A 15,635-nucleotide genomic window follows, 5' to 3' on the forward strand; every position below is an offset into this window, starting at 1 on the left:
TCTCCTACTCTGCCGGCATTGTTTACATCTCCTGTCAGACATTATGGAACGAAGTATAGGCACCACTCCATCTCATACTATCAGCTTACATTAGTCGTCGCTAGGGGAGCTGAATACTAGTAATTTTCGAATGTACATTTATGATTTTCATAGTATACCCTATTTTTTTAGAAGCCTACCTAATTATGAAAAGTGTCGAGCACAAGTCAACCATCAGCTCAAAAATGGATATTGAAATGCCAGTTTTAAGTTAAATCTAAGATATTTTGTACCCCTGAATTACATATTAACAGGTAATGTTTTACATTTGAACTTTATTTTGCGGTATCCAACCGTGGATAGCTTTTTAAAATTGATTTTGACGTAATGGTTTTGGAAGATTCCATTTTTAGCCTGACTCCATATTTTGAATGTTCATCCACATACAAACATATGGTGAGACTCCGGCGGTACGACGCCGACTTCAACTTAAGACAGTACTATATATGATAACACATAAACAAGGGACAAACAACCCTGCCCGGACGGAATTCTAATTTAGGCTTGTGGCTTCCACGCAATTTTTACGTTCACCCTTATCCGATTCATATGCTGGTCCAACCGCTTTGTTATATATGCTATACGGAGGGATTTTTTTTACCCTTAGAGAGTTTACCCGAGACTCATATTTCGGATATCTTGACTTGTACTAGAGTAGGGGTGTCCAAACTCTCTTACTTGGAGTGCCAGTAACTACACGGATGATCGATCGTCGTCTACTAAAGACAATCTCTCGAAATGCGCATGTGTATAGTCTATACAAAAGAATAATTTTGAGTAAATATTTCGCAGGAAAATATACTATCATTAATTTAATTGGTTAACTGTACAAATTTTGGCACAAAAATTCAGGATAAATATTTATTATTTAATAAGTGTGGAAGTAGGTTTTTGAAGAGAACAGATTGTTGATGTCTGGATTGTGTTCAGTAGTGTTGAGGAGCAAGACGTTTTGAAGATGTTGGCTACTTAAACTCTTTTTAAATTTATGAAACATTCATCTTGCTTATGCGTTGTAAATTGCAATAACATATTCACTAATATGAACACTAATCATCCGTCGCGCAATCAGGCCAGGTTTCAATGTCAAGACAAGCTCAACAGTCTTGTTCAAGAAATAAAGATCTAAAATCGTTAGTGACGTTATTATTATTGTTTGTTAGTTTGTTTATGTATTTATTTAATTTACTTATGTATTTATTTGTTTTTATTAATATATAAAATTCTAGCAGCACTCTCCTGAAGGAGAGTGTTCTCTTACATAACAAACTTACAAAGTTCAATTACAATAAATAACTTCTTAAAAATTTAATATTCACTAATAAAAAAGTACTTACATACATCTCAAAATTTAAAACTGTTTGAATGGAATATATGTGGGTAGTTATTTATTATTTTTATATAAATTCTACGATTCTAGGTCTAGGATTCAATATAGCACAAAATTACCTGGATAAATCACAATAAGTAACATCTTAAAAATTAATATTCACTAATTACAAAGTCTTACATATATTTTAAAAATTTAAAACTTTCAGTTAAAAAAATTATTTTTCCTTCCGGTCTGAAGTTTTGCTCGGGCGCGGGTTCGATCCCCGCTTGGGCTAATTACCTGGTTGGGTTTTTTCCGAGGTTTTCCCCAACCGTAAGGTGAATGTCAGGTAATCCATGGCGAATCCTCGGTCTCATCTCGCCAAATACCATCTCGCTATCACCAATCTCATCGACGCTAAATAACCTCGTAGTTGGTACAGAATCGTTAAATAACCAACTAAGAAAAAAAGATGAGGATTTTTCTTTATTAATTCGTTACAAATTCTAGGGCCACTATTACTACTATGAATGAAAGCATTGCTCGTTAAACGCTTGGGTTCAAATAAACGTATTGTATCCGTGTGTGTGGTTTTGTGTTTGTGACTACATGATCTGACATTTGTGTGATTTTCATGTATCAAATTTAGTAATCATTGATATAAATTTGATGTACTTTCAAGACCAAACTATCTAAAAAAATTTTCGTTATCATAATCAACAGCTTTTTTTTAAAGAATATTTTACTTATTCTTTACAATAAATCTAGCCGAAAGAGGTTAGTTTTATAAGTACTACCCCATCCTATTATTCCATATTGGGTTACAGACTGAAGTAAAGCAATATAAAATGTACGTAGTACGTCTCTTGGTAAGTGATTTCGCAACTGAACAAAATAGTATATAATTTTACGTAATTTGTTACAAAGATAGTTGGTATGTTTGTCCCATTTCAGATAGTTATCAATTATGATCCCTAAATATTTAACTTTGAAATATAAATTTATAATTGGAAAATTACAATTAATTGCGTAACAACCTAAATTGTACAGTTTAATGTTTAGGGGCGAATTAGAATATAATATGTTTAGTTTCTACAAGAACAATGGCGGTCCACATAAATAGTCACAGATGTGGCCTGCGTACCGTAGTCTGGAAGGCCCTGCATTAAAGGAACACACGCTGGAACTCCCGTGACTGAAGTCTGCCTCCACTTAAGGGTACATACACGTTGGAGCAACGATAAAAGATAAAAGAAACGACCTAGCGACGCTTTGGTACTATCATATATATATATATATATATATATATATATATAACAGATTGCTCATCCGTATGTTAAAATCGGTAGCACTTTGAAGAGAACAACCGCCAGGATCGCCACCCGTCCGCAGTAAACGAACATGAGATGGCAGTACAGTCGCCAATGCAATTCAAATGGGAGTTATGACGTGACAACTAGATGGCAGCATAGTAAACCTGACAAAAGTTGTTCCCGTCAAATCCTATAAGGCCGAGCAATCTGGGTATACATGATCAAGGGTATTATCAAAGAATCAAGTGTTCATATCGGAGCAACGAGGACGCGGGAAGCGAACATTTTGATTTATCAGTAGAAGATTCTATATCCACTTAATGAAAGAAGATAACAGAAAATAAAAGCTGCTAGGTTCAAAGTTAATATAGCTTAAATACCTACAACATTGAACCCGTTTCTCATCCCAAAGGTAGTATAAATTCATTTGATGCGATTGGTTCTTGTGATCACATAACGTATCACGAATAAATGCACAACTGATTAATTTTTCAGTATCCATGATAATTAATTTAATATGTCAAATAAACATAAATCGATTAATATTAAGATATATTGATAACTGGTCATTATACAGATCAATATTTTCTTAATCGGAGATCATATGAACGACAAAAGCGAACAAAATTAAAATTTTCTTTTTCGTCGCTTTTATCGTGTATCTTTGTTTTTATCATTACTTCAATATGCACACCTCAATGACAATGCATGCTTCAAATCTCTCTGATATAGCATCGCTGCTTCTTTTATCGTTTATCGTCGCTCCAACGTGTACGTACTCAAAGACAGTAAAGACATTTCATTCAATCCTCGGCGAGATTTGAAGCATTTTCATGGCTTGCATGAAATTTTAAAGCCCCTTGCCTGAGCCGTTGCGTATTCGGCGGCCGGATGCTTCATTAAAAGTAATTTATATGACGACTATATGGCATCATGCAGGTAGACTGACCTTGTTTGACCTGAAATTCATTGAACGTTGGACGGAGAGGAAGAGTTCCAAATTTTGTGACCCGGTTTAAATAACTTACGAGCTGGAGTAAAGTGGATAGGACAGCACTACAAAAGCAGGACCATCCAACGCGAAACTTTCTCTGTGCTCGAGCATTGTGCTCCGACTCTCATTTGCTCTTGTGTGTTGTGCGACTCAAAAGATGTGATTCAGAGTAATGAATAACGCAGCCCTCGAGTCGTCATACAGAAATAGACTTTCAAAGAGAATCTGCAGTATAATAATAGTAATACCATCGTCCTCAGTGGTCTGTTAGTTACCGTGCTTGCCTCTGGACCGAACAGACGCAGGTTCGATCCTTGACGAAAGGAAAAAATCTTGTGCGGCTTCTGTCTGTTGAGGATAGGGATATAAACCGCAGGCTACATTTTTAGTGCATTTACTTACTTACAAATGGCTTTAAGGAATCCGGAGATTCATTGCAGCCCTTACATAAGCCCGCCATCGGTCCCTATCCTGAGCATGATTAATCCAGTCTCTACCATCATATCCTATCTCCCACAAATCCATTTTATATTATTCTCCAATGTAGCTATGAAGTGAGAAGTAGAAGAAGAGTTTTAATCCCTGTTCTTAAAGCAGCACGAAGAAATGAACAATTCGCGAAACTTATCAAGGACAAAATTAAGATAAACAATTTGGTTTTTAGTGTAGAGAAGTGTCTAGTAACGTTAAAGGGCCCGATTGTAGGCTCAGAAGAAAAGGAAAGGAACAGAAAAATTTTGAAAGAAAAAATCAAGAATATCGTATTTAAAGACGAGATTAGTGACACGAGTATAGTGAGTGTACGTGAAATCAGCCAGACAAGTGTAAACGTGCTAAACTCAGCGAAAATTTCCGGAAAGTACGCAGTGACGTCATCTGAAGAAGAAATAAAAGTGACGCGAACTGGTATTCAGCAAGCAAAGCAGAATATAATCTCGGTGCAATCGAATAGAAAGAGTGGACATCAGATGGAAGTGTTAATTGTTCATTAAACATATATGTGATTCCTAATGCTTTGAAAATTGACTTTAAAGTTTAACTGACTCTGACTGACTTTCTTTAATCCGGCCCTTGACCATTCGTGCATAAGCCAATGCTGCCCGCTAACAAAAAAGGTTGGAGCCTCTGTTTTAGGCGAATACAAGGTACTAACGGTTACAATAACCATGATATTCCTCTTTACCAATTCTAATTAATTCTTTATCATAACATCTAATTTCGCGCTAGGTCTGTTATGTATCCCTGAAGTGCCGTCCCCACAAACGTGTCTTCTGTGGTTATGACGAAGAATTACGGAATTGCGGAGAAATATAAAAACAGCAATAATACTAGTTATTAACCTTCGTTTATCTAGAGGTTATCATATTTCTTACTAAATTCCGGGATAACGAGTTCAAATTCTGCCGAAAATAACGACTGATTCTTATGACCTATAAACTGTTTATTGTAACTTCTTAGGGAGGACAAGAGAATTGAAGTCGGGAATCCTATGTTTTATATTTCAGAATATGTAGGCTACATATCTTCATTTAAACTTAGTTTTGCTAAATTCAATTGTCCTTTTCTCTTCAGCTCTCAGTAAATTGGCTTTAACACTTGATTATGATATCTCGAAGTACATATGATATTTCCGTGCAGGAATTCTGCGTTATCATATGATGAAGGATAGCTAGAACAGAGAAAAATTCCCTCCTTCACCAGGACTCGAACCCGAGTTTTCAGCTATACATGCTGACGCTTTATCCACTAAGCCACACCGGATTCCAGTTCCGATGTCGGATCGAATCCTCTCAGTTTAAATTCTACCTCTCAGTTTTCCCTTTGGTGGCCTACTCTCATGTAGAGTAAAGATTGGTAATACTGTGATACGAGTAATATTGTGATAGTTCTTTTTCAAAATTTATCACAATTTTACTGAGCGAGAGAAGGACCGGTTTTGTGCAGCAACTTGTCCACGAACATTCCCTTAATACGTTGACGCAAAAAACTGATCTTCCTCTCGCTTAGTAAAATTGTAATACATTCTCAAAAAGGACTATTACAACATTACTCATATCACAATATTACCAAGCTTTACCATACTGTGTCACAGAATATGTGACAGTGGCACAATGTTCAACGTACTATGTACAGAAGTGCACTCATTACGAGTGACTAAGTGGCCGGGATCCGACGGGATGAGCGCCGTCTTGAATCACTAAGTGATTACTTACGCATATCTCCGGTGCCGAAGAGAATTTTTCTCTGTTCTATCCATCCTTCATCATTTAACACTTGAGTTTCCAGAAATCGTAATCCTAAAGTCACTTATGATTAACGGAATTAAGTCACGTGTTTGACTTCCAATAACTCTGAGATGTGATATGATCACAAGTTTCGATATACGACTGAGAGCGCCTTGCTTCATTGACTGTTGCTTAGTGATAGCCTTCATCCCTTTAACATTTCCTTCTTTGTTGAACCTCCTATCGGCTCTTTTTTTCACTTCAAAATGAAGTTCTTTCAGTGGGTGATGTGTCCCGCAGTGCAGTAGGGGAAGTGGCCAACAGAATTCTAGCTGACATAGGTATTCCATCAGTCCTGAATTACTGTGGAAGGGAGGGAGATCGCGCTTGCCTATTTAGATTTTTTCCTCGTGTCATTTTATGGAAAAGTTAGAGATAAGATTACTCAGTTCGTGGAAGGACGTCTCTGTAAGTAGACTATTGTGAAAAAATAGCCGTTTCTGATTATAGAAGAAATTCTAGTATTTTTGCAAAATACTGAAGAGATTTAGATAGTCGTTAAAATCCATAGAAATTAACGAAAATAGTTTACCATTAAATTGTTTTTAATATTCTTAAAATGAGACACATTTATTATATTGTATTTATAAAATTCATACATAAAAATCGAAATAATTTTGAATTGTATTCTCATAGTTATGAAAGAAAAGGCATGAATTCTTTAAAATTGTTTGAACCAAAATGCAACACTGCTACAGTACTTAATCATAGTAGTAATTTAAGCCCAAGAATATATAACAAATTTATATTGAAATATCGTAATCTTTTCAATTCTAGTAGTTCTAGTATTAAATTTAAAAAGTGATGTATGGATCTTATAAATAATGAAAAATTGTAAATTTAAATTTATATATTCTTATTGTGTAGTAGACATAAGACAAATTTTATTATATACTTCTTAATTTAAGTCCAGGAATCCGCCGCTGAGCACGAGTTCTACTCTTTCAGGAGTGAACTAAAGTTTTATCTGTTTATATTATGTTTTATGTTACAATTATTATCAAAATAATTAAATACAATACCTAAATACAATCTGTGAATTTCGTAATTTTTTGAATCTCTTCCGCAAATAATGTAAAATAATGTAAATGTAATCGTGCAAACTTAACTGAATGTCCGCAAAAACAAACTCTGTATTTGTTGTATTAGGTATACGTAGCTGAATTTTCCATATATTCTTTTTGTGAAGTGATATTGACGGGAAGTCAGTTTTTTTATAAATCCCTTGGATAACAGAGGGCTCGATTTGTATTGAACTATTATCACAGCGATACGGTGATAATACTAGAATGGTGTTTACCTAACATTTTGTGTCATTTTTGCACAATATACTTATATTTTGGTCGTTCTTTGGGAGGGATTGTAACCACTGGTTTGAGGAAAATTATCACTGTTTTAGATTTTAAAGGAATTTGTAATTTTCTAATAGGGTTAAATATCGGTAAAGGGTCACAATCAAAAGTCTTGCTCAAAATTGAGTCGCGTCTTCAAAAAGGTTTTGAAACCACTGGTGTAAATCAAACAATTTAATTATGGAAATATCATTTCTGCTGCCTGTAATCTACTTTTATATTTTTTTGTCATCCTCAGTGTATAACTTTCTTACATTGTACAAGGTACCAACGTAGTGTATTATAAACATATTTTCCAATACTCTACAATTTTCTCATATGCAAATCTGGCTTTGAGTTATAAGCTCCCTGTGAAGCACACTTTAATAATTTCAAGGAAAAATTGTTCCGGGGCCGGGTATCGATCCCGGGTCCCTTCGCTTAGCGCACGAATGCTCTACCGACTGAGCTACCCAGGAACTATACCCAACACCGTCCCAATTTTTCCCTTTATATCCACACAACTCAAGTGGGCTGACAAGGCACCAGAAATCCAACTTTGAGTGCACACAAACTCTTTGTGACTTGAATGGTGGTTTTCTGTTAACGTACCTACAGTAACGTATATATTGGGACGGTGTAGGGTGTAGTTCCTGAGTAGCTCAGTCATTAAAGCATTCGTGCGCTAAGCGAAGGGTCCCGGGATCGATAACCGGCCCAGGAAGAATCTTTCCTTCAAATTATTCAAGTTTTCTCACAGTTAAGATCATTCTTTCCTCGTGAATAGTCTGTTGAATTGGCATGAATTAGCATATATTTACTTCATACTTCTGTTGTAATCCAAGAAAATAAGCTGTGTTGCTGTGTGTTAAGAACCTTAATTCCATTGAATGTCCATCTGCCTGAAATTCTCAACTGTAACTTAGGACTTAGGTCTTAAAGAATTTTCAGCTATAAATACAGCAGACTAGAGTCAATATATATTGTCTCCATTCTATGGCGAATTGAGTGTGACTATTCATCTTGTTTTGGTGCCCTGCGTCATTTTAAACCCATGTTTGCTCAGCAGAAATTTTAAATGATTTGCAACTACCATCACCATTATTATTATTATTATTATTATTATTATTATTATTATTATTATTATTATTATTATTTCAACGCAATAATTATTCCGGAAGACACATTATATAGTCACAAACAATTTCTGTTAATAAATAATGTGAGAACACATGTTGTTTTTAAGAAGAAATCTACAAAACAATGGATCAAATCCAGTTTTAACAGACAAAAAATCTTGGCTCATAGCATACCGATTGTAAAATGAACTTCACGCAGTTTTGCACAAATTTTCAACATGAATGACAAATGTTTAAAAGCACAAGTTGAACTCTTCTATCGTCTGTTGTAATAGCGAGTAGCTCTTGATTATTTCATGTTTTTCATTTCTTTTATTTTATTGCATAGCTAGATCTTACGTCTGCAATGAAACTATAAGATGTGGAACAAATCAAACCTTTCTTGGCGAGATGAATTGAGGCAAAGTATTCGCCTTAGATTACCTGACATTTGTCTTACGGTTGGGGAAAACCTCGGTAAACACCCAATCAGGTGGGAATGTAACCCAAGCTCTAGCGCTGCTCTGGACCAGCAGGCAAGCGAGTCTGCAGACTGAGCCACGCTGATGGCTCTAAAAGAATGGAAAATACGTAATAAGTAGTTGAACTATATAAAAGAAAATACAATACATAGCAAGCAGTTGAACTATACCAAAACATATTAATACACATTAATTAATTCAATTTACAAGTCTAAACAATTCATCAACCGAGTAATACAATATTATGCAATATATGGCAAGCAGATTAATTCAATTTACATGCATATACAATCAAATCAGTTTAGCTATACAAAAATAGACAATGCGTATTAAGCAGCTCAATTAAATTTGCAAGCATAAACAATTCATCAGTTGAGCTATACAAAAATATACAATATACAAATAACAGATTAGGCTAATTCTCAATTTACAAGTACAGTATAGAGAATTTATCAGTTGAAATATGCAATATAATATATATATATATATATATATATATATATATATATATATATATATAGTCCCGTTGCTCTTATTTCCGGCAGCCAATCACGTTGCAGGTCGGTTACGTTTAAACGTGTGCGTTTTTTCATTCGCTGCTGATGACGTTATGCACTTCCTAAGGCTCGATAAATAATTAATATAATCGCCAGCCATTTTGACTCTTTCGTTGGCGTTCACAGAAAGCACACAAGGACGTTATTTGCCGCTCAATTATTTGCTCAATTACAGTGCGTTTGATTTATCATAGGAGCTACTACACGATAATATTTAACGGTGCGACAAATAGATTCCTCATCTGGTAGCTCGGCAACGAAAGAACAAAAATGGCGAACGATACTACCTAGCTAGACTTTATTGAGCCTTCATTTCCTAAGGCGCAAGCAATGAGGATGATGCACGCCGAAAATAACAGCGACGCGACTATAGCAAGCAAACACTCTATTTACATCATACGCGATTCATCAGCTGAGCTATATAAAATTGTACAGTGATTACCTAGTAAGAAGATTAATTCAATTACAAGCAGAAACAATTTATCAGTCATGTAGAGATATGAGTATGTAGGAATTTGGATAATTCTGTTCCGAACCTCCTCTCATGATCCTTCAAATCTTTAAGATAATTAGGCAGTGCATTCAAGACCGTAATACATTAATAGTGAACTCTTTTTTATAGCAGCATAGACTAATAGAGAGTAGACCTAGATGAAGATCTGATTTGTCCTGTATTAAAATTATGAATCTTTTTTAACTAAAAATATTTTTGCGATGAAAGAGTAATGGAACGGAGAAAAATTCTCTCCGGCGCGCCGGGATTTGAACCCGGGTTTTCAGCTCTACGTGTTGATGCTTTATCCACTAAGCCACACCAGATACCCACCCCGGCGTCGGACAGAATCGTCTCGGATTAAGTTCCAACTCTTGGGTTCCCTCTAGTGGCCGCCTCTGCTCTACATCATAGATGTCTATGAACGTAGGACTAAAGTCCACACATGTGCTGAGGTGCACTCGTTGTGAGTGACTAGTTGGCCGGGTCCGACGGAATAAGCGCCGTCTTAAATCACGAAGTGATTTACGCATATCATATATATTATTTTAGTGTACCGAAGTACATATGATATTTCCATGTAGATATTCTGCGTCATCATGCGATGAAAGAGTAATGGAACGGAGAAAAATTCTCTCTGGCGCCGGGATTTGAACCCGGGTTTTCAGCTCTACGTGCTGATGCTTTATCCACTAAGCCACACCGGATGGAAATATCATATGTACTTCGGTACATTAAAATAATATATATGATATGCGTAAATCACTTCGTGATTTAAGACGGCGCTTATTCCGTCGGATCCCGGCCAACTAGTCACTCATAACGAGTGCACCTCAGCACATGTGTGGACTTTAGTCCTACGTTCATATACATCTATGATGTAGTGCAGAGGGTGGCCACTAGAGGGAACCCAAGAGTTGGAACTTAAACTGAGACGATTCTGTCCGACGCGGGGGTGGGTATCTGGTGTGGCTTAGTGGATAAAGCATCAGCACGTAGAGCTGAAAACCCGGGTTCAAATCCCGGCGCCGGAGAGAATTTTTCTCCGTTCCATTACTCTTTCATCGTATGATGACGCAGAATATCTGCATGGAAATATCATATGTACTTCGGTACATTAAAATAATATAGAGCAAATCCACGAAAATGTCATACTGAGGTGAATTTCTTGAAATTGATGTAAGAGTATTTTTGTTGAAGAAATATGTTTCTTTATACTTTAAATCGCCTTATTTCGTAAGATAATGTTTAAAATACTCTTTCTTGTAGTCTATAACTTGCTGCAGATCTTTTCATATTCCAAACGCTTAAAAAAACACGTATAGATACTTATGTTTCGTGTCACAATTTGGACACGTAAATTTGTTTTATTTCAAGCCGTATTTTTTGTATACTATATTTTGGTCTTTCCTTGAAGTAAATATGTAATTAGTTGAAGTATCCTAAGATCCTAAATAACTTAAAATCATTATAATTATTTGTACTGTAAGTTACGGTCAGTCCGTCACAAGAAACATACAAAAACTCTTCCATACAGCACAATAATTGACAGATTAAAATTTCCTTTGGTATTCTGCGTTATTACTACATGACCAATAAAAAAGTAGTAGAACATTTTCTTCTAAAGTGATTTCGTTTTCCGCAGCGGCATTGTGAGTGACTGACATGTCGCGCTCTCAGCTGTTATGTTGTTGATTCTCACAGTGTGCCTAGTTACTTGGAAGGCCTTGGTGAAGTTATATGTGAACTGGCGATAAGTGTGCAGTAATTATACCTTGAAAAAGCAAAATGAGATTCAGGCAGCTCATTGGAACAATAAGCAGGTCTCAATATTTACTGCTGTTGCCTGGTTTAAACAGGAAGGTGACAGGGAAGTTCAGAAGAAATCATCTGCATTAGTGTCAGATTATGTAGCACATGACAAATAGGCTATGCAGTGAATGTTTGTCTACGAAAAGTGTTTTTGGAAATTTTGGCGATTCTTCCGAACATTGAGGTGGTAAAAATATTTTCAGATAAAGCAGCGAGTCATTTTAAACAGAAGTAAACATTGAGCAATGTGACATTGCTTGCTCGCATATTTGGATTTAACGTAGAATGGAACTTCTTTCAATCACATCATGGCAAAGGGGCCGTGGATGTGATTGGAGGCCAAGTAAAAAGAATGGCATGGATGCTTGCGAAATCGGAGAAGAAGATACAAAGCGCTACAGAATTTTGTAACATTGTGAGCAATAAAAACATCCAAATTATTGTTAAGGAGGTAGCACAGATTGAGATAGAAGAAGGAAAAAAGTATCTCGAAAAACTATTTGAACATCTTGCACCTATTCCGGCATCTCATGGAGTTCATTACGTGAAAGTGTTAGATCCCTATGTTGTAGAATATGTACAACTGTCTTGTGAACAATCAGTGCGAAAGGTCCACAGATTCCATGTGTGAAAAGAAACTAAAGTTTGTTCAGATAACAAGTGACATATTGACAGTGTTCCTGCAGTACATACTTGTTAGACTAAATAAGTGAGTCAACGAGTGCCGTGGACTACTTCTACGTGTTTAATTCCAATGGTTTCAATCTAAAAGTAGAACTCAACATTCTGATCTATTATTATGAACATAATATATAACAGCCATAGGCATGGAAAATATAAACTGTGATCTGCGTCACCTTATCGTAATCGATAAGGAGGTCAGTGCCAGATGATTAGGAACGCGCTTGAATAACGTAATATACTGTCTTACGCTGGGGAGTTGATGCCATATAGAGTGATAAGCGCTGTCAAGGTTGCTGTGACACTCTTATAGTCCTAAAATTAAACACCAATGCATATGGCTTGTATATACAGTATTTAATCACAGAGAAAGAACTATATATGTTATTAAGTAGGCCTATGTAATACTTGTATGTGCATTTAATTTGTGTCATTTAAGATGCATGGTTAAGCAAACTAATTTTTATATTCTGGAAAACATATTATTCATTTAAATTGATCGTTATGTTAATTTATTACTTATCAAGTTTTATATTATTTTGTACTATTTACGGTTCTGTAAGTACAACTTCATTTTATAATTCAGAGATGTCAGTCAGTTACAGAATGAGGTCAGTCTGTTACACATCACTTTTTCGGCCATAACTCCATTATTAATCGTGGTTTGGAGGTCTTTTTCAACTTAAACTGAAGATTACAATTTCCTTTCCGAACTATATTTTGCAAAATTGTATCAGCAATGACAATTCAGAGAAATCTGTGGAGAACCATGTTCACCCGAAGAGAGAGTTGACATTTATGTCAGTCTGTTACACACACTTTGGACGTAAATAAATAGTATACTTTTCCTGTTAAAGACGTTTATTTTTATATGTATCTTAAGTGTACATTTCCCTCTATAAAATCCTGCGGTGACACAGTCTAATTTAAACCCATTATACAATTTAGGCAGACATTTTGCTGTCAAAGTGTACTGTAAATGTTAGTCAGTTACACGTGGAATTGCTCTATATAAATATATTTTGGTTTTTAACATAAAACATTATTAGGGAAAGAATCTACTCACGAAGCAAATTCAAGATTTCTAAATTTAGAAAAAATATTTTTATATGATGTCCTTTTATGCACACCGTCAATTATCCTGGGAGTTTTCTTTTGTAAAACAAAGTCTATCTGTTTAACTTCAGATGAGTTGCCAGATAATATTAATCCATATTTCATTAAAGAATGAAAATATGTAAAGTATGAGATTTTAAGTTTGTTTATATCGCCATTAGAAGATAAGAATCTTATACATGACAAAACTCAATTTAGGAGTAATAGGGTAAAGATTTGTAATATTGTGATATGAGTAATATTGTGATAGTTCTTTTTGAGAATTTATTACAATTTTACTGAGAGAGAGAGAGAGAGAGAGAGAGAAAGAGAGAGAGAGAGAAAGAGAGAGAGAGAGGAATGTTCGTGGACAAGTTTCTGCACAAAATCGCTTCTTCTCTCGCTCAGTAAAATTGTAATAAATTCTCAAAAGTAACTATCACAATATTACTCGTATCACAATATTATCAAACTTTACCCTATATTCTATGTGTGTATTTTCTAATTGAAGTGATTAACCAATTCTAAACCAAGAAATTGTGTGCTCATAGATTATTTGACATGAGTTCCATTTAATCTAATATTGTAGGAAAACTGAACACTATTATATGTACTAAATTTGACTACACTGGTTTTATAAACATTAAATGCTAACTATTTTGCACGAAACCATTCATTCATTAGATTCAGCACTGTATTAGAAGTGTTTATAAAGTGATGGTATTGTTTACTTGAGGTAGTCACACTTGTATCATCTGGAAATAAAATTACATGGGATAATAATAAGTAATTAAAGTAATTAACTACATTGACATCCGAGCGGCGCAGTTTTGCCAACGAAAAAACACTGTCGGATCAACCTACTGCTGGACGCCGTTAATGCATTGCGGAAGATTGCGACAGTGCTGTGAAATGTAAGACCTGTACTGTAGATTTCTTTGTTTAGTGTTTTTGAGTCAAATCTCTTGTACAGAGTTGGGATTTTGCTTCTAAAGAAATAAGAGACCATCTTTTGTTGCATCATATTATCAAAAGAGGAGGTCCTAAAGTATTTCATTTCAAAATTTTGAAAACATCTCTACACAAGTCAAACGATTTTTAGTCTCAGAGTATTAATTGATATTATTTCTTTCGTTGCAGCTCCCGAGAAGTCTCTGGAATTCATTCCCTCGAAGCCGTGGTCCGACGCTGTGAACCTCACGTGCCGGGCGCGCGGCGTCTACCCGGAGCCAAAGATGGCGCTGTACAAGGATCCCGACAGGTGAGTCAGTAATTTGGAATATTTGAATGGAGAAATTACTTAAATAGTTTATCGGATACACGAAAATGCCTTTTGTCTCGTTATTTGCTTGGAACAATGCATTGCATTGAACATATTTGAATAGAATCTGAAATTTTGAAACGGTCTCTTAGCTCATTTATTCCACACATGCGACAGAAATCCATTAACATAACACATTTTTTACCAGCGATGAATAAGACACCTCGTAGCTCAGATGATAGCGAGCTGGTCTCGATATCCGAGACTGCTGTCGGGCATTGTCCGAAATGTTGCTTGGGCTCAATATCTGGTTGGGTTTTCTCCAACGTATTCCACAACTATAAGGAAAATATCAGGTAATACTATGACAAATTCTCAGAATCATTTCGAGAATTACATTTCTTATATTTAATCATTTTAATTTCTGTCTTTATACTCCCCACATTTAAGTTTAAAAAAGGCAGATCCTTCTCATAATTACTTTATATTTGCTTCCTCATTCCACAAGGCCTAGTCTCTAAACAGCAATGTAATTGATAGTCGAAACCATTCAAAACATCAATATGACACCAATCTGGTTTTTAAATTGTAATGAAAAATGTGCCAATATAGACAATAAGAAATGAAACTGTGTTTGAAAAAGTGGTTGAAAAAATAATGATGCTGAAACTGAACAGAAAGAAAAAAAAAGAATTGGTTGGGTCTCTGACTGAGAAGAACTGTCTATTGAAGGATGCACTGCAAGGAATGGTGAACGGGAGAAGAATTCGAGGCAAAAGAGAATATCGGATTATAGATAACATTAAGATATAGGCCTATGGATTATGTACGAAGACATAAAGGAAGGCAGAAAATAGGAAAG

At 35.4% G+C, this 15,635-nt stretch overlaps 1 protein-coding gene across 3 annotated transcripts in view; it reads left to right on the plus strand.

Annotated features, from left to right (window-relative positions):
* The window catches only part of LOC138699959 (uncharacterized), a 599,613-nt gene that overhangs the window by 359,838 nt on the left and 224,140 nt on the right, over positions 1–15,635 (plus strand). For all 3 annotated transcript variants that reach the window (XR_011332138.1, XR_011332139.1, XM_069826195.1), the window contains exon 3: positions 14,653–14,773. Coding sequence is in view for 1 of the 3 variants with exons in the window: in XM_069826195.1 (XP_069682296.1) it covers positions 14,653–14,773 (121 nt within the window). In the remaining 2 variants the exon portion in view is untranslated. The remainder of the gene's footprint in view (positions 1–14,652; positions 14,774–15,635) is intronic.

This window comes from Periplaneta americana, chromosome 5, assembly GCF_040183065.1.
Source record: "Periplaneta americana isolate PAMFEO1 chromosome 5, P.americana_PAMFEO1_priV1, whole genome shotgun sequence".
Lineage (NCBI taxonomy): Eukaryota > Metazoa > Arthropoda > Insecta > Blattodea > Blattidae > Periplaneta > Periplaneta americana.